Source organism: Pseudorasbora parva, chromosome 10 (assembly GCF_024679245.1).
Source record: "Pseudorasbora parva isolate DD20220531a chromosome 10, ASM2467924v1, whole genome shotgun sequence".
Lineage (NCBI taxonomy): Eukaryota > Metazoa > Chordata > Actinopteri > Cypriniformes > Gobionidae > Pseudorasbora > Pseudorasbora parva.
In genome coordinates, this window is record NC_090181.1 from 35,437,698 (window position 1) to 35,461,917 (window position 24,220).

At 35.3% G+C, this 24,220-nt stretch overlaps 2 protein-coding genes across 11 annotated transcripts in view; one reads left to right on the forward strand and one right to left on the reverse strand.

The window, feature by feature from the left end:
• Positions 1-13,490, reverse strand: part of cdc42bpaa (CDC42 binding protein kinase alpha (DMPK-like) a) — a 126,549-nt gene extending 113,059 nt beyond the window's left edge. For all 10 annotated transcript variants that reach the window (XM_067455988.1, XM_067455986.1, XM_067455987.1 and 7 more), the window contains exon 1: positions 12,364-13,490. In XM_067455988.1, coding sequence (XP_067312089.1) covers positions 12,364-12,541 — 178 coding nt within the window. In that variant the 5' untranslated portion in view covers positions 12,542-13,490. The remainder of the gene's footprint in view (positions 1-12,363) is intronic.
• A 6,649-nt stretch (positions 13,491-20,139) lies between these two features.
• Positions 20,140-22,396, forward strand: lft2 (lefty2). The gene is made up of 4 exons (XM_067454688.1): positions 20,140-20,404; positions 20,994-21,237; positions 21,346-21,597; positions 21,987-22,396. The coding sequence occupies exons 1-4, from the start codon at positions 20,140-20,142 to the stop codon at positions 22,312-22,314; spliced, it is 1,089 nt and encodes a 362-aa protein (XP_067310789.1). The 3' UTR covers positions 22,315-22,396.
• The last annotated feature ends 1,824 nt before the right edge of the window (positions 22,397-24,220 follow it).

Consider the following 24,220-nt stretch of genomic DNA (forward strand, 5'->3'; position numbering starts at 1 on the left):
TGGATTATCATAAACAAGTTCAGAAATAAAAGGATGCTTGGGGCAAAAATGGCATACATTTTTTTATTAATAGCTACATTTAAAAAGCCCTCGAGTTCTTTAGTTTAATCTTTAGCACACATGCCGTTTAAAAAATTTATAAATGTATATAATGGGCGAGTATATCATGAAGATTTTTTTCCAAACCATGTTTTTGTCTTATCCAGAATCACTATGGTACACATAAAATAAGTGTTTATATTCCCGCTGCGGATTAGTGCAGTATCTGCGCGACTCAAAAGTTACGGCTTGTTATTGCTCCGAGTATTGGCATGATCGCATATGTGATACTGATCTTGTACAAAAGTCCAATAGACAAGTTGATATCAAGTAACAACGTTTTAGCCACAACTCTATTTTAAATCCACACCAGAACTGGTTCGCATCTCCAAGCGATTGATTCAAATTAATCTGTGTTTTGGAACTATTGACTGAATGACTTCCCGCCACCTACTGGAGGTTTTATGTTCATATTTATACTTTGCATGGACTTTTTTTTAAAAATATTAAACTATTAAAGTTTAATTTGTATATATTTCTAAATTCAAAAACTCATTCATAAAAATGTTTTACCCATGAGCTGATAGAGCTTCTAATAGTGCCACTTCTGCATTGCAAAGACAGATATTTTGATGCATATCTCATTTGATTTAATTTATTGTTTAAATTAACATTTTAAAAACAACTTTTCTGTTTTAATTTAAGAAATTGACAGATGATGCATACATTTAATAAGATTAGAAAACATTGCTCTTATAAAATTGCCCCTGGACATTAATTGAAAGGGACAAATATAGTCCTCTAATGGGAAAGTTATAATTGGAATGTGTTTGATGGATTAAAATGTAATGCTCCTAAATTTTTGACTGTGCTCCTAAATGTTTTTTATTAGAAGCACAAGTGGTCCTCAAGAAAAATGTTAACGTAGAGCCCTGTCTCTGTATGTACACTGAGACATGGTAAAGAACAGGGAAATTCATAACCGCTCAAATTAACTTCTCCATGTTGACAAGCAGACGGATCACGTGCACTCCACTGACTTCACTCCTATTGGTTGTCGCTCGCGAAAATCGCTTCTCATTTGCATAATGTTGAAATTTCCAAACTTTTGTTGCATGTCTCGCATCGCTTGACATGGCCACATTCTGTCAGCAACGGTCACTGTCGCTCGTATCGCCAGAAGTCGGTAGCGCTACATTGAAATGAATGGGATCGTGTCGCTTTGAACAGTTTTGCATATCAGACTAGCGTGTGTTTACATAGAAAAACAATGGAATAGTAGTGCATATGAATGGAGTGCTCTTTCTGTGCATGTCCCCCCTAGGTTTAAAATGAAATAATTTAGTTCAACATATTTTCCCACTCTTTGTGTTGTATTGTTGTTTGTGTTGGTTTTACAATAAACAAACAGACACCTATAAACACACACCATACATCGCATGCTCCATTGATAAATTAACTATATGTGATCATGTTGTTTACTTGGTGTACTTACGTGACAATAGCTAACAACACATAGACATTTGAAGCAGTTTTACTCTCCGCCTGCTTCCAACACATAATAATAATAATAATACATTTTATTTATAATGTACTTTTCATTCCGAAGAATCTCAAAGTGCAAGAATGGAAAAGAGAGAAAAAAAAATTACACAAACAATCATAGACCGTAAAAAAATATGGACGACTCGACATCATCCGTTTCCGCTTGCCATATTTGAAGCTTTCAGGCGGGGTTGCACAGCGCTGACATCTTGGGACCGAGTCTGCGCAGTAGCGATTTCGGGAACGGAGTTGCGCAGTAGAACAGGAAGTAGAGCAGGAAGTACAGCGGCGATATCAAAAGCCCGCCCACACTCTCGCAGATGCAGAACAATTAATTATGTTGGTGTGAAATAAACAGTTATGGAAATGTGGAAATTAAAGCTAAAGCTCCAATCTGCTCCCAAAAATTCAGAAAAAAGTCAGTTAGTGCCTCAGTGACAACTTCACTCAGAGAAGACATCAGTCTCAGCTGCCAATCATGACATCACACCCCCCGTTTTTAAAGCGTCAGATAACTAACTAAAACACGAACACTTGAAATGAAATCATCGTGATGATAACTGCCTTCAATGACATAAACTAACTTTGGGGGAAAAATATTTGAAGTGTAATTTTATTGTTTAGTTTGTCTCGCGTCCATTAGAAAACACAGAGGGGCGGCTATACTGGGACCGGTCACCGGGGGGGCGATCGAGGCGCGAAAGCTTCAGTAAATTAGAGGGAGACTGCAGGCTTGCAAACAAACAACCAACGCATTGCAGTAAAAAGCTTTTCCTGAACAGAAAACAGAGCTGATGGTGGAAGTTTCTGTAAGCACCACAGCACACTGGGGTCCACTCCATGTTTTACATTTCTCCCAGCGCTAGAGGCTCTATTGCTACATATTCCCAATTCGGTAGTGTCCTGATGACGTCGTCGAGGCATGACGGGCCGCTGAAGACCAGATGATGGGGATCGCTACAGCACCATCCAGGAGGCAAAGTTTTCCGGGCACTTCTGTGGACACACCGGGGTCGGTGCAGAAGTCCAATCCATTCTACTGCTGCAATGCAAGACAGAACCGCGACGCAGCCGAGACGCAGAACATCTCAACATCATGCCAGACGCTGATGACACTATCCCGATGCAACCTCAGCCACCATGCAGTTCAAGCCCGAAGGAGAAAACCAGTGAGCAGCCGTAGCGAGCAACATTAAATGTCTTTCAAACCAAATGCAACTTCAAGAATTTAAACAAAAACAGCAGAGAAGCGGTGAGAAACGGCGAACAACGTCCTCTCAGTCGCTGCCAGCAATCAGCAACAGTCCCAATTGTAGCTCTGACTGTTTGACTAGTCACAGTCATAATCAAATAAAATAAAATCTAAATCTAATAGTACAGTTAACATTTTGGGTGGAGAAGCGGCGAACAGACAATGCCAGCGTCCTCTCCCCCTTGTTTCTAGGCATGACCGTGAACCTTTATCACTGGGACCGTCCCAACTTTCAGCATTAGACAAGCTACAAATCTAGGCCTTGTTTATAAAAACAATTGTCGCCAAAATGCAGGGAACCAACAAAAGCACATGAGCAACTCCAATATCAAAACTTTTTTTTTAAACTTTGTCCATGTTTAACATGGGAATCCAAGTCTTTAACAGTGTAAAAAGCTCAGTATGCAGGGCTCGACATTAACGCTTGTCCGGGACAAGCGGATTTCTTAAAGGGACAAGTGAAAGATAATTTTACTTGCCCGACAGACAAGAGACTGACTAAAAAGACAATAACAAAAAATTACTCACGAATCACAAAAATGCCAGAAAGATTCTGCATTAATTAAGGTGTAAGTGATGATTGATAGTGGATATGAATAATATATAATGTAATGAATGGACAGTAACATAACGCTGTTGACGCTCGCGTATCTCGAGGAGAAATCAAAACAAAAGAGCGCCGCTCACACAGAGAAACTGCCGTAAACATTCAAAATGTGAAGTTTTTTATATTTATAAATTGATACAGTTAAACAACATCACAAAACCAAATGTGCCGTTTTCCTGAATAACATCACGATTGAAAATGACACGTATGACAAATGATTTCATATGACAGGTCCATAAACAATTAATTAACACTTAGTTACTTACATTTTAGATGCAATATTGAGTGTTTTCGTTATATTACAGCTGCAAAAATATTTCCAGACAAAGATTCAAAGCAACAAAGTTCAAACAGCAGAACCATAACGCCTCTCACGTGTTACTAAATGGTTCCGTGTTTGAATCAATCGTTTGAATCAAAGATTCAATGACCTGTTTGTAAACGACTGCCTCATTCGTGAATGAATCAGTTGTTTGAATGAATCGTTTGAATTAATGACTCAGTCATTAAGACTCACCTGCTGCCGCCTTACTGGTGGTTTAGTTTCATATACTTTATTTTGTTTATTCAAAAATACAAATCTCATAACATTATTTAATGCAGTTGTAATTTTTCCATGTAAATTATTTAATTTGATTGGTTACAGCCCTATAGTGTCTTAATTTAATGTATAGATCATATTTAAGAATATAATATGAAACCTTAAGCATAGCTTATATTTAATAAGATTAGGGGGAAAATGCCTTTTATAAATGGTAAAATATCACAAATAAGCAGATTTAAAATATGTCAAAGCTGATTGAACACTGGTGAGAATATTGATTTAGAAAAAGTTATATTTACAACACACACAAAACTTTTTTCCCGGACAAGCACATTTTTTACTCGGACAAGTGAATGACTGATTTACACATGAACATGTTTAATGCTAAATTTCCTTGTTTGGGTGAATTAAACCTTTAAGGGTGTTAATCTATTGAAATTTGGATTAATCTCAAATAAACATAAAACCATAATATTACATGTCAAAAGGGATTAAAAAAAAAACATGATCTGCAAAGATAAGCATTAAGCAAAGATAAATTAATTTTAAAACCATAAAAAACAACTAACAGTGTTCACACTCTGGCACTTGTTGTCATCTATGAGAAAGCCAATAACAATGGAGGAACAAGTCTGGTCCTAAACCCAATCCGTTCAGAACAGACAAGAAGATTATACCCATCCCTAAAATTCATATTGGTCTTGCCAATCATGGCGACTAAGCAGGTGTTGACTTGCCATAATACAAATAAGGACTAAATATAAAGGAAAAGCTCGTGATGAGGACCTTTGAATACGAGAAACCTTCCAAAGTTAATACAAACCTAATCCCAAAATATGAGACCGGTTATACCCGACAGCAAACCCAACCAGCATAAATAAACTTAGATGGTATGAAAGAACACGGGAAAAGCAGAAGATGTTGGGGTTGTGAGTGACAGGATATAGTCACATAAAACCGCCTGGGTTGTCAATTTAAAACAGCTGTTCGGGGGAACTCACTATACAGGGGGACTTCTTCAAATACCAGAGGGTAGTTGTTAGTCACCGTCCACCGAGTCAGCCTTTTCTTTCAAACAGTTGGGCCTGAACGGCATCTGTGACTTGCACATTCCTACATTTGCCTTCAAGTCTTCAGACCTCTTTCAGATCAGCACAAGAAAGCAGAACATGAAATTGGCCCACTATTACTAATTAGTCAATTAATGCATTTATAAGTACAAAGAAATGCTGAGAAACTGTCACAACTTGGCTAATTATAAAAACTGTTTGAGGGTTAACATGCACATCAATGAACCGAAAATTCAAGAAAGCTGTTTTGATGTCATAATGTCAAAGACATGTGCAGAACACGCGTTGGAACGCAAGCATATCTAGGTCTGGTGATCAGATTTTGCTTGAGCAAGGTTGTGTATGTAAACACTCAATTTGCCATACTTTTATGCATGATATGTGAACAGTGACTATATGAATATGCCAAAAGAATTAGCAGGTCTTATCACCTGATAAGAGTAGATATTGGAAGCATACAATATCAATGCCTACTTTTTCTATTTCAAAAATGTATTAGACATTATACAATACAACCTGATGTTGGATTCACTTTAAATAAATAAATATTTTATATACGGTAATAGCCAAAAAAGATATTTGTAAAATAGATATATGTTTTTAATGGCAACATGACATCATGACTTTGCGTAAACATATACGCCACTTTGTAAAGCAAAGTGTTGTGTTATCTGTACACATTTTGAGCTATCCGCGTACGTCTAAGCCGAAACAAACCATTGTTTGTGTTTGTGTGTGTCCACAATGTAAATGGATTTATAAACTTACTAAATAGTTTTTTTGAAAATGTAAAAACGCAGAATGTTTCTTGTGATGGGTAGGTTTCCTACCTACCTAGGAAACCTAGCTTTTCTTTGGAGCAAAATTTGGAAAAACTGGATCTGGATTGCGTGTCAAACTGCTGAAATCACATTGGCGATCCGAATCCTGAATCAATCCGCTGAATCATGACCATTTTAATCTTTATTTGAGGTTTGAAAACAAACGCGGAAGAGAAGACAATGCTGAATAAAGTCGTAGTTTTTGTTATTTTTGGATCAAAATGTATTTTCGATGCTTCAAGAGATTATAATTAACTAACTGATGTCACATATGGACTACTTTGATGATGTTTTTATTCCCTTTCTGGGCATGGACAGTATAATATGCACTTAGATACGGTGTCAGACTAAATAGGGCTGCTCGATTATGAAAAAAAATCATAATCACGATTATTTTGGTCAATATTGAAATCACGATTATGTAACACGATTATTTCACATGACTTTGAGAATGTGTTGCATTTATTAAAAAGACACATTTCAACAATTCTTAAACTGAAATTGTAACATTTGTTGTACTTTTTGAACTACTAAAATAAATAAAAACATATTCAAATCAAAGTATAAAAGTATTCAAGTAAAAATGATAACCACAAATAAATAAGATCAACAATAAAGTGCACTTCCACAATCTCTTGAAAACAAGTAGGCAACATTTTGGCAAAATATATTCAACAAATTCCAGCTAGTAACTCGATCAGAATATTAAAGGCTGGCTCACCATCAGCCCCCAGAATTAACAGCAAATAATTTAATAACTAATAAACAGGGCTGTTAATTGCACAGTCCTAAGACTAAATATAAACTATCTTAAACTGTGTTCCAATGATAAACAGAAGTCTTACGGGTGTGGAACGACATTACTGTGAATATCAAATTTGGTGTAATTTTTTAAGCTAGGGTGATTTTGAGTGAACTAACCTTTTAAGTAATCTTAACTGTTTTATTGAGTTTCATGAATATGTTTCTTTTAAATTTAGACTAATTTAAATTTAACCAAAACTAGGCTGGAATTTCTATTTCCTAGCATGCTTTGCCATGACATTCAAAATTAAGTGTTTATTATGTTGTTGTTTTTTTTTTTTAGATTAACTTTAAGTGGGATATTTAGTAGTGTTTAATGTTTTGTTATGCTATGCTATGATTTTTGTAGGACAACCATAATGGTGACTAGACATGTGCCGATTTTCGATAATGCGATATATGACGATAATGAATATACACGATATTGTTATTGTGGGCACTTCAAAATATCGTAAATAATAATAATTTATTAACATTATTATTTTTTTTATAATGCACTCAAGAATACGTTGCCCATCAACCGTATAAATGCTCAACACCGCTGTATTCTGCGTCAAAGGGACACGCGCTCAGTTCAGATGTAAATGAGAAGCACATGAACGAGTGAAGGAGACGCGCTGCTGAAGTGCCGCTCAGTGACAGCAGAGGGCGCTGATAAACTGCAGAATGCAGCGTTTACCCCGGAAACCCCACAAACAAAAGCAATCATGCTAGTGATGTTTTTAAAACAGCCATTCGTTTTTGTAATCTCAGTGTTGTTCATCACAGGCTCAGCACCAAATACTTAATACTTAAAGACTTAATAGGCTATTTATTTTCAAACTTAAACATTATGTTTTAATCTTGGACTACAACATGCCCTAATGTAGGGCTGGGCGATATGGCCAAAATTTCATATCCCGATATAGCTCATTTGATATCCCGATAATGATATACATAACGATATAGCAATTTTTCTGTTAATTCAGTTTATGAATAATCTATACAAAATTGCAATGTGAAAATGCAGTTTGAAATGATATATATATAAAAAAACAAATAAAGGTACTGGACTACATTTTTATTTTATTTAGAACCTTTTATTCAAGCAAGACTGTTGGTAAAGTTAACACCTGCCTAGGGATGTTAACCGATGACCATTTGACCGATGGTTGACCGTATCAACGTTAACCGATCAAAGTTGTCAGTAAAAAAAAAAAAAGTGATCTCTAAATTAGGCTATTATACAGTGGACTAAACGCTACTACAGTTAGCCATCTCATTCCAAAATCTTTTCGTGTGAAGTGAACATATCCCTCCTACTCAATTTTTCATAACTCGCCTGTTTGTACTTAATAAACCAATAAAAACATTTGACGCGAGGTCACAGCGCTTGGGTTTGCGCGCACACAAGGTTTGCAAAAAGTAAACAGGCTAAACACTCGAGGTTAGAGCCAGGGCAGACGACAATATGAAGCGTGCATTTCGCTTAAAATGGACTTACATTTGGAAATATTTTACATCTACATTTCAGTGGTAACAGATGATCGTTGATGTTGATTGTCTTTCTTTATTATTAGCACTACCTCGAACTAAAGCGGCGTCTCTTCGGAGCTGTCATTTTCTTAAATGAGCCGCGGCAATGTTTTAAATGAGCTTCTAACGCTAGACAAATGCCTTTATTTTCAACGCGATCACCTTGCTTGTACCCAAACCATTTTGAAACTAAGGAGCCATTGTCCTCAGATTACAAACAAGCTCCACGGCGGCGCGTTTGCGGGACTCGTGTTTCGCGCTGTGGGGGATTTAAAAAAGTGACGTGAGTGGAAGGGAGGCGAGTGTGTGCGTGTGTGTGTGTGTGTGTGTGAGAGAGTGTGAGAGAGAGAGACAGAGAGACACAGAGAGAGAGGGAGCACGGCTCGCGGCTGTTATTTCAAATAGCGTAGCATATTTTAAACTAATCGGTTAACCGGTTTCAACCGGCTAATGAGGCTCGGTGGTCGGTCAAGAAAATGTTTAGTTTTCGCCATCCTACACCTGCCATTAAAATATTTCAATATATGGCTATATGGTGTGCCATGCGTAAAAGCCCGTTGCAGTGTCTGTGTCTGAAGTTTGTTTTGCGCGCTTATGCCACCACTCTGGCATAATTATTACCCTGGTCTGAACCGCGTCTACTACCGTCTTCCTCCATGTTTGTTTATGTATTGCAGCGTGCATGCCGTGGCGTGAGGTGCATCTTGACGTAAAATTCTGCTGTAAACGCCTTATCGTGGCGTAAACGATAGAGCCTAATATAAAAAGATAGACATTTTCTATCGTCCAGACGATATATTTCGTCATATCCCCCAGCCCTACCCTAATGATTCAATTATTTTGGATTATTTGTCCAAAAGACATACGACTTCATTAGTTAACATGTTGATTTATTAATGCCAAACTAACAATGAAAAAAACTTATAAAGAATTAATTATTCTAAGTAATGTTAATTTCTTAGTTACTGTTTAATAATAAAATAACCTTTTTAATGGACCTAAGATAATACTAACAATGATCAGTATTTCTTAACTAGCATTACCAAAAAACATTATACTTTCTGTACCAAATGTAGTTATTGCTCAATCTTAGATAATGCATTAAATAATGAGACCTTATAATAATGTTACACCTGTTGTTCTTTATAGCCTAATTCTTTTGCACTTTAATCAGTTTGAAATTTGTACTTTTACAGCTCTGGAAAAAATTAGGAGACCCCTTAAAATTGATTTCTCTTAATTTGTAAGATAAATTTAAACTTTTGTATTTGTATTTTTGTAAACTATTGTATTTAAACTTTCAGTTATTTTTGTTATTACAAAAATAGTTCTTAAAGCTGTTATGCTATGACAACACCTTTTTTACAACTTATTTCAATATCGTGATAATATCGTATATCGTGATAAAAGCTTCATCAATTAATCGCAACATGAAAAATCGGTACATGCCTAATGGCGACGAGTGGCGCATGAGCTTAATTTGAGAACAGATATATATATATGCTATGCTAATGCTACCAAAGCATTGTGTAACCAATTAACAAGGTGGCATTTATTGAATTAGCTAGTTAAAGCTAGTCAAGTTTCCACTACTAAAAATTTAAGTTAAATGTGTTGAATTAGCCAACTCATATATTTCAAGTTCAGAGCAATTAAAATGTAAAAAAAAAACTGCAAGTTATGCTTACTTAAACTTGTAGCTTTTAACTTTATGGTGTTTTGGACCATCTATAAAACTGTCAGACGAAAAATGAAGCAAACTATTTTCTGAAGCATGTGGTCATCACAGGCAGGAGCAGGACCCTGACAGAGATAACACAAATTTGGCGGATGATCTGAGCACAAGTTCAAGCTTGTCCTGACATCGTCTCTTACCAACCTGTGGCTTAAAGGTGTGCAAGGATCAGTTTAGCCTAGTACAACGCAGAGAGCTAATTACAGCTTTTAAAAAAAAAAGTTTTAAAACTAGAGGGCAAATAGATTACCTGAAGAGCCTACAAATTCCTTTCATTGACTTAGCCAAGCCAAGTAATATTAAAATTAGGGCCGGGACTCGATTAAAAAAATTAATCTGATTAATTAGAGGCTTTGTAATTAATTAATCGAAATTATTCGCATTTTAATTGCATATAAATATTTGACCTGAGAACAGTGAGAAGTAATTTTTCACATGGATTTTTAGTATACCATTGAATAATGACTGAATACATAAGCTTAATAAACAAAATATTTATTTCAGTCCAGCAGACCAGCGCAATGTTTGCCATTAAGTGTAGCAAAAACATATTTGTGATATTTGAGGCTTGATGTGCTGCGGTGATACGCAAATTCCTGGTTGTATAGCTTGAACACAACCATGCTCGTCGACGCTTCCATCCTGCGCAGACCAGCGCAATGTTTGCCATTAAGTGTAGCAAAAACATATTTGTGATATTTGAGGCTTGATGTGCTGCGGTGATACGCAAATTCCTGGTTGTATAGTTTGAACACAACCATGCTCGTCGACGCTTCCATCCTTTCGTTTTTTAACAAGATTTCCCATCCACGGGGCCAAACATAGCGGTCTCATCAGCTTCTTCGTAAATGTTCACTATGGTTTGTTGTTGTCGTGACGCGACTCGTGAGCGCTAGTTGGTGTTTCAGTATAATCGGTCCGTCGAAACTCTTTCATTGAAAAACGTTCCGCGGTGCAAAAATAAGTGTGGTTAAAATTATGTTATTTATTTTTTGCGTAATTAATCTTAATTAACGCGTTAAAGTCCCGTAATTAATTAATCTTAATTAACGCGTTAAAGTCCCGGCCCTAATAAAAATGTATTGGAAGCATCCAAGCGTCACTGATTTTGCAAGAAGCTGACAAGACATGAATCAAAATGAAATCAAGTGTCTTATTACAAAACATTAGTCTAAAATATAGCATATGCTCATCTTAAGAGGTCTACAAGTGCATAGAATAGATTCACAACTGTTTTCTGTTCCCTACTAATACGATCTATCCTTTGTATTATTGTATTACAGTGCATGCGTTGATTATTCTCCGCCACACTTGTTCAGTCTATACTGCAGGCATCATGCCTTCTGTTTCCATGGAAGGAATGTTTACAATTCAGGTCATTCAGGGTAGCTGCAAGTCACGCCACAAAATAAACAAACAAACGGCACACTATATTCATTCACACTGGAATGTGATGTAGCGCTCCAGTCATTTCCTGCTCAACTTAAACATGTAACAAGTTTAAAGTCATATTCATTAGTTCAGCTGGGTCAGGAGGTCCTGATTAAACATACTACAACAATGCAATGCCTTTCCCATTACACTGTACATGTTTAGCTATAGTTCAGTCACTAGACTGGCCACTTAAATCTTCCCAGCGATGTCTACTCAAATTCAGTTAATGTATTTACAACTTTACCACCACATAAGCCCTTGTCATATTCCATGCTTGGAGAAATGCTTTGTATAATACAAAAGAGGGAGATTTCATATTTCATACTTCAGCAGTGTTATTGAAGAGAATGACACCATACGGCCCAGGGCACTTTTCTACCTTATTCATGCACAATCCCACCAGCTTTAGTCTTTCCAATAGGGAACCAGTTTGATCAATCACTATATGACAGTGAATAGCAGCATATCCTTCAGTGTCAGAACACTTTGCCACAAGCAGAAGTGGATTTCTTTCATAACTTTTCAACAAGACCTTTAAGACTTTCAATAGCACATGCACTTTTAAACAGAAATCATTTGTGACGGTTTAAATCAAAGTCCAATAACTTTCTGAGGTTCATTTCAATTCATGAATCATTATTATATACTGCTCAGCATGATGGTATGATGGCTTAGAATTTAACAGCATGTTGCTACTTGACTTTTCCAGGGCTGTACACACACTATGATTCAGTGCTGCCAAATGTGGCTTAAAGACATTTGTTGCGTGAACTTCAGTGAAATATCCTTATTTATTATGACTTCAAGATACAAACATCTACTGAACTTAAGTTTGTACTACAATAAGACAATTTAATCAATAAATGCAATGACTTGAGATGCTTAAAACATAAAATGTATGGGTTTAAGTAAGCTTGAAAATATATAGCATATATGGGTTAAAGATGAAATGCATTGTTTTTAAGAAGCATAAGTGTATTTAAAGCACCATACTCACCCCACTCCAAAAACTCAGCAATGTTCTTCTCTCTTCTGAGTGGGGAATTGGTGCACTCATCATAAAGGCAGATAAGAACATCCAGAAGAGTTTCCACACTAAAACACTGTCTATTAGACTGGACAGGACCATCCAGGATCAGTTGTTCCAACTTTTTCAAACGCACTTCTCCAGACATGGTTCAAAACGAGTGTCAGTTCAAAAAATGTACTGAAATGTTATTAAAAATCGATGCAATCTTTGGATGGGATGTGTAAATAGCTATAAATATAACCCACCCATTATCGCCATTGAATGCAGTTACAAAACTGCAGTAAACTCCAAAACTAATTTTAATTTCATACACAAATAAAAACTTCTCACTACATCTTTTAATGTATTCAGTGGGGACCAACAAAGCAGCAAATAAGAGGGAAAAATACAATTTAACTGGTTATATTTAAAAAAGGCCTTGGACTTTTGTGTAAAACAGTCATTTATATCTTGCGTTTTGTAAATAATAATTTACAGAATTTTAAGTGCCTTTTCTATAGCTACTTAAGCTAACCAGCTAACGTTAACAACATTCTCGCTACACAGTGTATCGTAACTGTTATAAAAATGTATAAAAATCGTGCATTAATATTAACAAATGCTAGTGTCAAACCATGTCAAGTATACAAAGTTTTCAAAAACCCCAGTTTGTTCAACTTTAACGGGTTAAAATAACTGATGCTAATGATCCAGCTAATAAAGACGTTCGGCTAGCAGGCTAACAGATTTTAGCTCGTCCTCAAAGAGAATTCTCCTCAAAACCAACCGAAATAACATGACACGCCCCCCAAATTTGATATTTAGGCATTGCGTGTGTGGAAAATATGGATAAAATGTGTTTATATCCGCAAAAGGTGAGTTTAGCGAAGTTCTCCAAAGGCACCGATTGAGTGTCACTTAGTTTTCCTCAGTCCTCTTCCCATTATTAATTCCTCAAAAAGTAAGTCCTGCCAGCGGGATGAAGTCCGTTAGATGATGGTCATGGTGATGATGGGGTGAGGAGGATGATGAGAAAGAGGATGGTGGCGGTATGGATGCGGGGTGACGGGGTGATTCTCTCTCATCTGCCCGCCGCCGCTGTGTGTGTTTCAGGAATAATGATGAGGAGATTCAGGAGAAACATGGCGACTAAACTCTCTCTCTCTCTCTCTCTCTCTCTCTCTCTCTCTCTCTCTCTCTCTCACACACACACACACACACACACACACACACTCACTTACATTCAAATACACACACACATAAAAATAAACATACACACAGACTACATGTACATAAACATATGCATTTACATAAACAATACACATACGGGGACACAATCACACCTAAAACACATTTAGGCTACATAATAGAAACAGAATACATGTAACATCTCAGATGCTCTAAAGAAATACTATGTAAATAAAAATAAATACACCTACATATGCATAAATAAACGTGTAGCCTACATAGGCCTATACAAACATATCATGTAGATGAACACACTTTGAAAATAGACAAAAATATAGACACAAATATAAACACATATAAGTAAACAAAAACATAAATATGCATGCCTAAATCTACAAGTATACAGAAAGTACATAAATACACACATCTATAACAGCTGTTTTGCTTAACCAGAAAATGTAAGGAGGGGGTGGGGTGGTTTTGAGGGGGTGGGGCAGGTTGGGGTCACATGTGTTCACACTTTCATTTTTTATAAAAATTTATGAGATATTTCTCTCTCTCTCTCTCTCTCTCTCTCTCTCTCTCTCTCTCTCTCTCTCTCTATCTTATTTAGTAATATATAGACACATCAGTCGAAGCATTTGAATAACATTCTTGTGGTAACTTTTAGTTTTTCTCAGTTGCTTTGGTGCATTTCTTGAATCATCCTTAAGACTTGCCAAACAATGGTTTTCCTGCAAAAGCCTGTAACTTGCTCAACAGTAAAAAAAAAAAAAAAAAGAAAAGAAAAAAAGGTATTTGTGTTAATGAACAAATCAGTGTCATTGTGTCATTGTGTCATTGTTCACAAACAAGATGTCAGAAAACAGTGTTTTCTGTCAGTATTTTCAGATGAAACTATCAGTTTTGATGACAATGGAACTCTGGAATAGCCTGAATTCCTGATCATGTTTTGGGCTCAGACTCACTCTCCCAGTTTAAATCTATATTAAAGACGCATCTCTTCAGCCATGCACTCACATAATTCATAACCTTGTACTCCAAATCAGATCAATCATCTCAAATGCCCATGATTATCTTTGCTTAATATTATGAACAGCAGCTATGCTAATTATTCTCCATTTGCTTTTCTGTTTTATTATCTTATCTATTATCTTTTCTGTTATATATCTGAAACTTCAATGCCCATCCCGAGGTAACTAGAGTCCGTCAGCTTCAGTCTGGATCCAGACTCTCATGAAGACTTCAGTTGACCCACCACCTACAGATGTTACAGATGACACAACATTTGAATCAACATGTGCCAATGCTATATTTTTCTATATAATCAATTGTTAATATGTATTCATAACTTCAATCAGCCCATTGTTTCTGCTTTAAATTAATACATTGTTAGCTAACGGCATGATTTGTATACATTTCTGAAATCCATAACTTGGACAGAGTCACCTCTGATAACAGGTTACTCTAAATTGTAATGTAAACACACGCCTTTAGAAAGTAATATGCTAATTATTATAAATTAAATCAAACTGACTGTGCCATATTGATTACAAGAGACTGAACAGGATTCCCATTTACACTTTTACTGTTAGTCTGTCAACAAAATACAGTACATTAGAAAAAGACAAGAATATATATATAAATATGAATATAATCCAAAATAAAAGTTTGTGTTTACATATTATATGTGTGTACTGTTTATGGTTATGTATAAATAAATAAACACATGCATGTATATATTTAAAAATATATTTGCATGTGTATATTGTATATATAATGTATCTTATAAATATATATATTTTTTATAAAAGTATTTAAAAAAATCTTAAATATATACATGTGTATGTAACAATTACACACAGCACATACACATATATCATGTAAACACAAACCTTTCCTTTGGATGTGATTATTTTCCCCCAGCTCTAATATATTTTAAAATGTAATTTATTCCTGTGATGCAAAGCTGAATTTTGAGCATCATTACTCCAGTCTTCACATGATCCATCAGAAATCCTTCTACTATGATGATTTACTGCTCAAGAAACATTTATGATTATTATCAATGTTGAAACAGGTGTGTAAAATTTTTTTGGTCAATAGAAAGTTTAAAAGAATGGCATTTATCTGAAATACAAATCTTTTGCAACATTATAAATGTCTATACTGTCCCTTGATCAGTTACATTGCTGCTAAATAAATGTATTCATTTCTTTAAGTTCTTTCTCAAAAGAATAAATCAAATAAAATTCTTACCAACCCAAAACATTTAAATGGTAGTACAATGTTACAAAAGCTTTTCATTTCAGATAATCATAATCATAAATGTTTCCCGAGCAGTAAATCATCATATTAGAATGATGCTCAAAATTCAGCTTTGCATCACAGTAGTGTTTAGAACGGTAAGTTTTAAGTTTTAGAACGGTACATTTTTTAAAAGAAGTCTCATCTGCTCACCAAGGCTGCTTTTATGTTATTAGAAATAATAATAAAAAACTGTAATATTGTGAAATGTTATAAAATATAAAAAATATAAAAATATAAAATAACTGTTTTGTCTTTGAATATATTTTTTTTTACACACAAACACACACACACACACACACACACACACACACACACACACACACACACACACACACACACACACACACACACACACACACATATATATATATATATATATATATATATATATATATATATATATATATATATATATATATATATATATATATATATTATACATTGTCTGATTATATTGCTTCTGTCAACAAACATTTAAATGATCGAGGACACAGCTGATCTCCCAACATTCGGCTTTTGACCCGCCTTGGCCCTGAGGTCATGAATAAGTGAGAATATGGTCCATTATATTCAGAAACATGTCAACAATCTTGGCCTCTTCTACCTCTTTCACTGTTTTGCCTCCATACTCCTCTTTTTCGGCCTGGCTGTTGACCGTTTCCTTGTTCTTCCATTGTCAGAAATTGTAACATATACATATATGTAACATAGATATCCACCTTTTACATTTCCCTTCATTAATGAAATTCAGAATTCAGGGCACATTTACAAATTAAAAGTCTGATAGAAATGAATAGAAAATACGCGTGACAATTTATGACAACTGGTTCAACCATTTAGCTTTAATGACATATGCAAGGAACTAATGCTAGATGTTTTGAAGAGTAATACGACTATTCAGGAGGGAACCAGAGCAACATGACATAAGCAACTGATAATGTAGGAAACAGCAGACACTTGCGCATAATCAATTGCATTATTGTATCAAAGCAATTGCAATCTGTTCAAAGAATGATAAATTGCTTTTATGATGTGCTCAAGTGACTGGATGATGTGGAGGTTGAACGTGTAGCCTAGTGAAAACTGTAAATTTATATAATATATATATTTATTATTGCTGCCCTAGGTGCTATGGGAATTTTCGGAAAGACTAGTTTCCTATTAGGACACGAACGCCCCACAAGTCAATTTTTGAATGAGCTCGTGAGCTCGTAATCACGACTTCATAAGTGGGAAGTAAGACATTTCTGACTAGAGACGGACAGTAGTGAAGTATTTTTACTTTTTACTCAAATACATTTTTAAGTATATACTTTATCTGTGTTTTTCTTTAGAAAACTTTTACTTCACTGCATTCCAAAGAATAATATGTCATACTTCTTACTGCACTACATTTCATAAATATTTTTTTTTGTTTTCTAACTTTTAGGCCTAGGCCTACTTAATTACACTAAAATGTTGTACTTTCTTACTTGTACTCAAGTAAAATTTTACATATTTTAATACTTGAGTAAAAGTATACAGGACTACATTTTTAATGTAATTAAGTATGAAATGATATTCAATATGAAATGTATTGCTGTACAAAGTACAATATTATGCTTTGGAATGTTGTGAAGTAAAAGTTTTCCAAAGAAGAACACTGATAAAGTACATATACTTGAAAAACTAAATGACTTGGAAAGTAAAATACTTGAGTACTGTCCGCCTTTGTTTCTGACAGAAGGTAGCATATTTTGATCAAGTCTGCAAATCCAAGCGCTCCCCCTGGGGACAAAAACGATCCACTGCGTATCTCCAGAAAATTCCATGCAAACTTGTTAAAGCAGCGGCGCCTACTGGTCATTTAAATGATTAATTTACTACTTTTCCAATCTCTTACATGACATTTATGTACATAAATGGTACATTTGGGATGTGAATGAATGAATATCATTTATGTGATGTAGGCAAACTGTGATTCAGAATAAACTCTTGGTGATCTCAAGCAAAGAAAGCCAAACCAGACTGTTTATTAACAGTTTGTCTGTCTGAATAGCTTAATTTCATTTCTATTAGTCTTGATAGTGGATCAAATAAAGCCCTCCATCATAGCAGTAAACATTAAAGACATCTGAGCTGTGTAGCTGGGCTGGTTTCAGTGAACTGGGTCAATAATGATCATCATTAACACCTTTTCTGTTTATTGGGGTTCTTGATTAAAAGGGGCAAAATACAGGACAGTGTTATTGTTGGTTTAATCCTTCTGATCCCTTTTCATATGCAATTAGAAAATGAGAAACACCACTTTCAGTCTAGATCATCTAATTAATTGATGTGCTAGAATTTGCAGCATGGAGAAATCAAAGAAAGTCAGTTGTAACCCACCCACCATCCAAGCTTCTAAAACAACTGTCTATAGGCATAAATAATAGTTTCATTTAATGAGTCATTGAAAGTCTCGGGCCTAAGATCTTTTGTTATGATGCTCTGTGTATTCAAAACATGCAACGTCTCATAAAATATATTACACGACAGACAGTTTAGAATTTACCACTGAAATGAGGTATTTTAAAATATCATTCAATGTTTTTAATACTGAGAATACAGTTAAAAATAACTATAATGGTGTCTGTTGTGAAATGGGGAGGGAGGGGGGTCAGATTTTTGGGAGATAAAAACTTCTTAAAGGAATAGTTTTTGACATTCAAAACATTTCAAATTCACAAGAACATTTTCTTTGTTTAAGGCATTAAACATATTTGTATTTTTCTAGATTAATAGAAAGCTTTCATCGTTCAGTCTTTATTCATTTGAAGTTCAATGCCTCGGTCTTTAATCAATGAGGACAGTTTCAATGCAATGCAGGTGGAAGATTTGACAGATGCAGTTGAGTAAACACATTCATTTTGCATCGTCTTTCTGAGCTCTGTAGATTATAACTTTTTACACTTGTATACCTTTTTATAATTATGCTTCAAAATAATAACATACCAGCTAGAGTTTTCAAATGTATATATTTTTTTCAGTTGCTATTTTATATTATTCATAAAAAATTATAAAATATAAATGTTTCAAATGTCTTTTCTTAGTTCTGTATGAACTGTAGCTCTTAAATGTATGTTAGAGAAAATGTGTCTTATCTGTAGTGCTATTGACTTCATTTGGAATAATAATAGCCATGTTGATTGTAAACATTGGATTGTACTTGTCTTGCCCATCCTGACAAACAGCGTCAGATAATAACACGATTACCATGAAAACATGGCTGCGTAGCAAGTAAATTTGCTTAGCTGTCTGACGTGACGTGATCCGTTGTCATCAGCCGTTTCTGTGCCGTCATTGTCTGACATCCCAGGACAACCTGTGGCCCCAATACACAATACACAGACTGGGGTAAGTTTAGTCCCTTCTGTTGGCAGGACAGAAGAGGTCTGAGCAGTCCTGCAATAGTAACAGGATAATCACCCCCTTGAGAAAACTCCCTCCAATCCACATCCCCTCAGCACACTCCTGGATTTACTGCCTGTGTTTGGGGAATAATGACTCTTCCTCATAGGACAGCAGGGGTGGGCATTTCTCAATACACTTCCCTCTCGCCTCTGCCCTTCCAAATATGCTGCTGTTTTTACCAAAGATGGTTAAAGTTGGGAAGTAAAAAGGAATTAAACTTAAATACAGGCAGAAAGAATGTAAACTAATGCAAAAAATAACTGAAACATGCACTAAATACATTTACAGAATTGTAAATGTTGTATTAGTTGCATTATAAGCAAATAAATGCAAACACGTCTTTATAAATAAACATTTATTTATTCTTTAGAAATAATAAATGAATGTAATAAAACAAATAGTATTGTAAAAATGCTTTGAAATAAGTTAAACTGGCAAATACATGTAAAAATAATATTTAATATAAATGTATAATATACATATATATATATATATATATATATATATATATATATATATATATATATATATATATATATATATATATATGTGTGTGTGTGTGTGTGTGTGTGTGTGTGTGTGTGTGTGTGTGTGTGTGTGTGTGTGCACTAGACATATTTAGGATGAAAAATGTTTCTCACAAGATAATTTATAATTGATTAACAATAAATTAATAAAATAAATTGAAGGGTGTCTTTTTTAGGTTGCCTCCCCTTTGTGGAGGTGCGAATAGCCAGACAGGGTGGGAGATGGGGTGGGGTGGGGTGGTCAACTATATAAACCTTGAGAGACTCAGTCAGTCACGAGAACGACACTGGCATCACTAGATCAAGCATGGCTCTGCTCACCCAGCTGTTCATTTCTGCCGCAGTGATCTCATTCACTGAGGGCTTCAACCATGAGGACATGAAGCAGGCAATGCTCCAAAAACTCGGACTAACAGAACTCCCCAGGATTCAGAAGAGAGACTTGGAAAATCTAGTCGTCCCGGCTCACATCAAAAACAAATATCTGTCCATGCTGAAACTTCATAACAAGCGTAAGAGGAGATCTGTGCCAAGCCTGGCAGGAATTCTAAGAGGCATCCATGGAAATGCAGGTGGGTTACATTTGCAAAATGACATTGAACTTTTAAAAAAAAAAAATTTTTTTTTCTATATTTAATATTAGATAATGTATTTAGTATCATGGTTAAACAACGATAAATGCAACAAATAACTGGACCATGCACTAATACAATTTTTAAATAAATACACATTTATTAGTTGCATAATAAATAAATAAAGGGTGAAAAATGCTTTAGAAATACAATTAAAATGCGATCATAAATAAAGCAAAATAATTTGAAATAGATTAAATTGATAATTTAATGCACAGATATATTGCACATTTGCTCAATTAAACTCAACTATTAAACAGTAACAAATTTGTAAATAACATTCTAATTTTAATAATAGTTAATTATTTTTTATATGTTTTATGAATTGCTTTATGCCTTGGAAATTTGATAATGTCATGATTTATAACTTCTTAAAAAAATTGGACTGCTCTGAATTTACTTGCTGATCAAAAATATAATATTATTTATGCCAAATAAAACGAATGAGAATAAGATTCTAAAATATAAAGATAAACATTTTATAGTACATCTGTCATGAACAGTGACCTAACGTATACGTTTTTCACAGATATTACAGGAGAAATCAAGTACTCGGACACAACCCGTCAGCGTCTCGTGTTTGACATGGAGGCCAGGCTGCAAGAAAACACTGAGGTCACTATGGCTGAGCTAAAACTTTTTCAAACAGCTGTACAAAATCCAGCCAAACCTGAGCGGAGGAACCACAGACCCATTAACAACGCCAGAGTGAGCATCTATTGGGTGGAAGTGCTTGGAAACGGGTCCAACAGAACATCACTCGTAGACTCGAGGTATGTCACATGCCCAAATATATATAATCAATGCACAAATAATAACAGTCTTTCAATTTAAGATGCATGAATTGCAAATGAATGTGTACATATTTACCATTTTAATAGACTGGTTCCCATCCATGAGACTGGCTGGAGGAGCTTTGACGTGACTCAGGCCATTCATTACTGGACTAAATCCCAGAAGAAGACATCTCTGCATCTGGAGGTGTGGACTGAGGGAGAGAGACCTGGGAGTTACGCAGCTGAGATGGCCAAAAGAGTTCGCTTTGCCACACAGGACCCAAAGGAAAACACCTTGGAGAAGGATATGGGTGCACCTGAACTTGTGTTCTACACCTTAAACCTAGATGAATATGGGTGAGTACAGTTATTAAAACTGAGGCTTACTTAGATTGTATGACTTGAACATTGAACTTTATTATGATCCAATTTATTTAACTAAATATACAAATAACATGGATTAATTAGGTCTTATTTAATTCTCTAAACTATAATACTGATCTGCCAACACTGTTGCTATATGATAAATTAAAATAAGCTGATAACATCACTGTTTTCTCCAGAACGACTGTACAGCCAAATCAAATTTTGTTGCAATATTGTCCTGTTTGACACTGTGAAGCTCCTTTGAAACAATTGTCATTGTAAAAGTGCTATATAAATAAAGTTGATTGATTGATTGATTGAACTTTATACATGTCAATTATACACTCATGAACTAAAACCATTTATTTCCATGTTAACAGATCCCAGGGGAACTGTAACTCCAGCCCGAACAGCAGCAAGTGTTGCCGGGAGGAGCACTTCATCAACTTCCGTGAGCTCACCTGGACTCAGTACTGGATCATTGAGCCGGCCGGGTACCAGGCGTTCAGATGCGCAGGAGGATGCAAGCAGCCCAAGCGCGGTTACTACGGATACGGGCAGAGGACCTGCGCTGTGATGGAGAGTGCACCGCTGCCCATGATGTACCTGGTGAAAAAAGGAGATTATACTGAAATCGAGGTGGCAGAATTCCCAAATATGATTGTTGAGAAGTGTGGCTGCTCCATGGACAAAATCCCTCCTGTCTGAGACTGTCTGTTGTTTGCTCTCAAATGAGAGGTGATCCAAATTAAATGTCTCAGAGTTACTGAACTGAGATTCACATGTTGCAAATCCCCACCGAGCACTTGAAAATAAAATAATTTATGAATTATCAGTTTATGTGATGTATCAGAAATGGCCTGTTGAGTGATGTGTTTTCTTTAAAAAAATAAAATAAGTACATTTATATCCATCAGTCATGCTTTCATCTTTTTACATGATTCAAATTAGTCATATTTATTTTTATTTTAATATTATAAGGCTACACATTGAAATGAAAATAATTACGTATTTATTATCATTTAAAACACTCCAAAAACCTACTTAAAAATAAACATAAAATTATAAAATATATTGAAATATTTATACAGGGCAGGAGTGAAATGTATCAAATTACCTTAATTTATAAAGCGCTTTCTACAATACAGATAGTTTCAAAGCATCTTAACAGGAAAAATTGTTTTGGCTCTACAGCAGCTCTATAGAACTTAAAGGGGTACTTCAGCGCTGGGAAGATGGTCATGCGCAGTTGAATGCTTGTCCCTCTATGGTACGCACTATGATTTCAATGAGACATTTTTCCTGCTTAAAATAAGACACTTTAACAATAGCAGTAAAAAAAAAAATCATAATTTTTGTATTTATTTATTTTCTACAAGTTTGTTGCCCCAAGGCAACATTGTAGCACAACGGACAAATGTAAGCATTTTACATTTTCATGTAGAAAAAATAAATATATTTATTGAAAACTTCAATTTCTTTAACCCGACACCTGAACAAACACATTAACCAGTTTATAATGTATTACAAATTTCATATTTAATATAAAGTAACATTTCAATTTCAGCTGTTGCTCTCAGGCAACATTGTACCATCGTGGAAAACAAGTTTGACCAAACCATTACATAAAGCCATCACATCAAGGTATCACATCAAGTTATCATATCTATCTTCATCCTCATCCCAATCTTTGATATTACCCTCACTCCTCCCTGCCGGATTGTCACGATGACCTCATCTTCCTCATCACATGACACCTCATCCTCATCAGTTGTGTTTTATACCTTTTTTGAGTGCTATAGAAAATGTGCAGATCATAATATATGCAGTTATAGTATGTGTATTACTATTTGTACACATGCATTACAATATTGTGCAACAATGCAAATATATTTAGAGAATTCTAACTCTTTTCCTTACAAATATGCTGTATTTGTATCCAACCTGTGTCTGCTGTCTGGTATGGCGATTCCATCTCAGTACAATGTTGCCTTGAGGCAACATGCAGTTTTTTGTTCTTTACTCTAAAACATTTAATGATATATAATGTAAAGTTCTTGAAAAGACTTCTTTACTCACCAGTGAAGGTGACTCATATTTCTGTGGATGATTATCTGGAAAGGAAATCAGTGAAAAATGCAGTTTTATTGGAGAAAATATGGAGCCATGTGACCTGTGCACATGACTGAAACAGGACACAAAATGGCCCCTTGTGGGTCATGTGACCCATTTTTTGCACTGTCACTTTCAATGTATTTGAGTTCTTCTTCCCGGGGATTAGCCTGGATGCCAGCCGAACTTAGCCACGCCCACAACAATTTTTGGATCGGGCGGTTCGGTCTGGACTCGATCCATTGAGGAGTAATTATCCTCAAACAGAAACTGTTCGGACCAATGAAATCATCAGGGCGGGCTTTAGACGATGATGGACAGATGATAAACAGTAACGTAATCATGCACGTCATCAAAGGGGCTTGGATTATACTTGTTCTAATCCTAAACAGAGAGCTTGTTTGTATATGCATTCACCTTCACTATTTCTCTTAAAAATGATGATCATGTTGGGTAAGTACTCCGTGTATTGTTAAATTGTTATTATTTTTTACAACACCGG

Excerpts from the sequence above, each read along its gene's own strand:
- lft2 (XM_067454688.1), top strand. The coding sequence starts at position 20,140 with ATGGCTCTGCTCACCCAGCTGTTCATTTCTGCCGCAGTGATCTCATTC. Across the intron at positions 20,405-20,993 it reads AGGCATCCATGGAAATGCAG|ATATTACAGGAGAAATCAAG; the intron begins GTGGGTTACATT and ends CGTTTTTCACAG. Across the intron at positions 21,598-21,986 it reads TTAAACCTAGATGAATATGG|ATCCCAGGGGAACTGTAACT; the intron begins GTGAGTACAGTT and ends CCATGTTAACAG.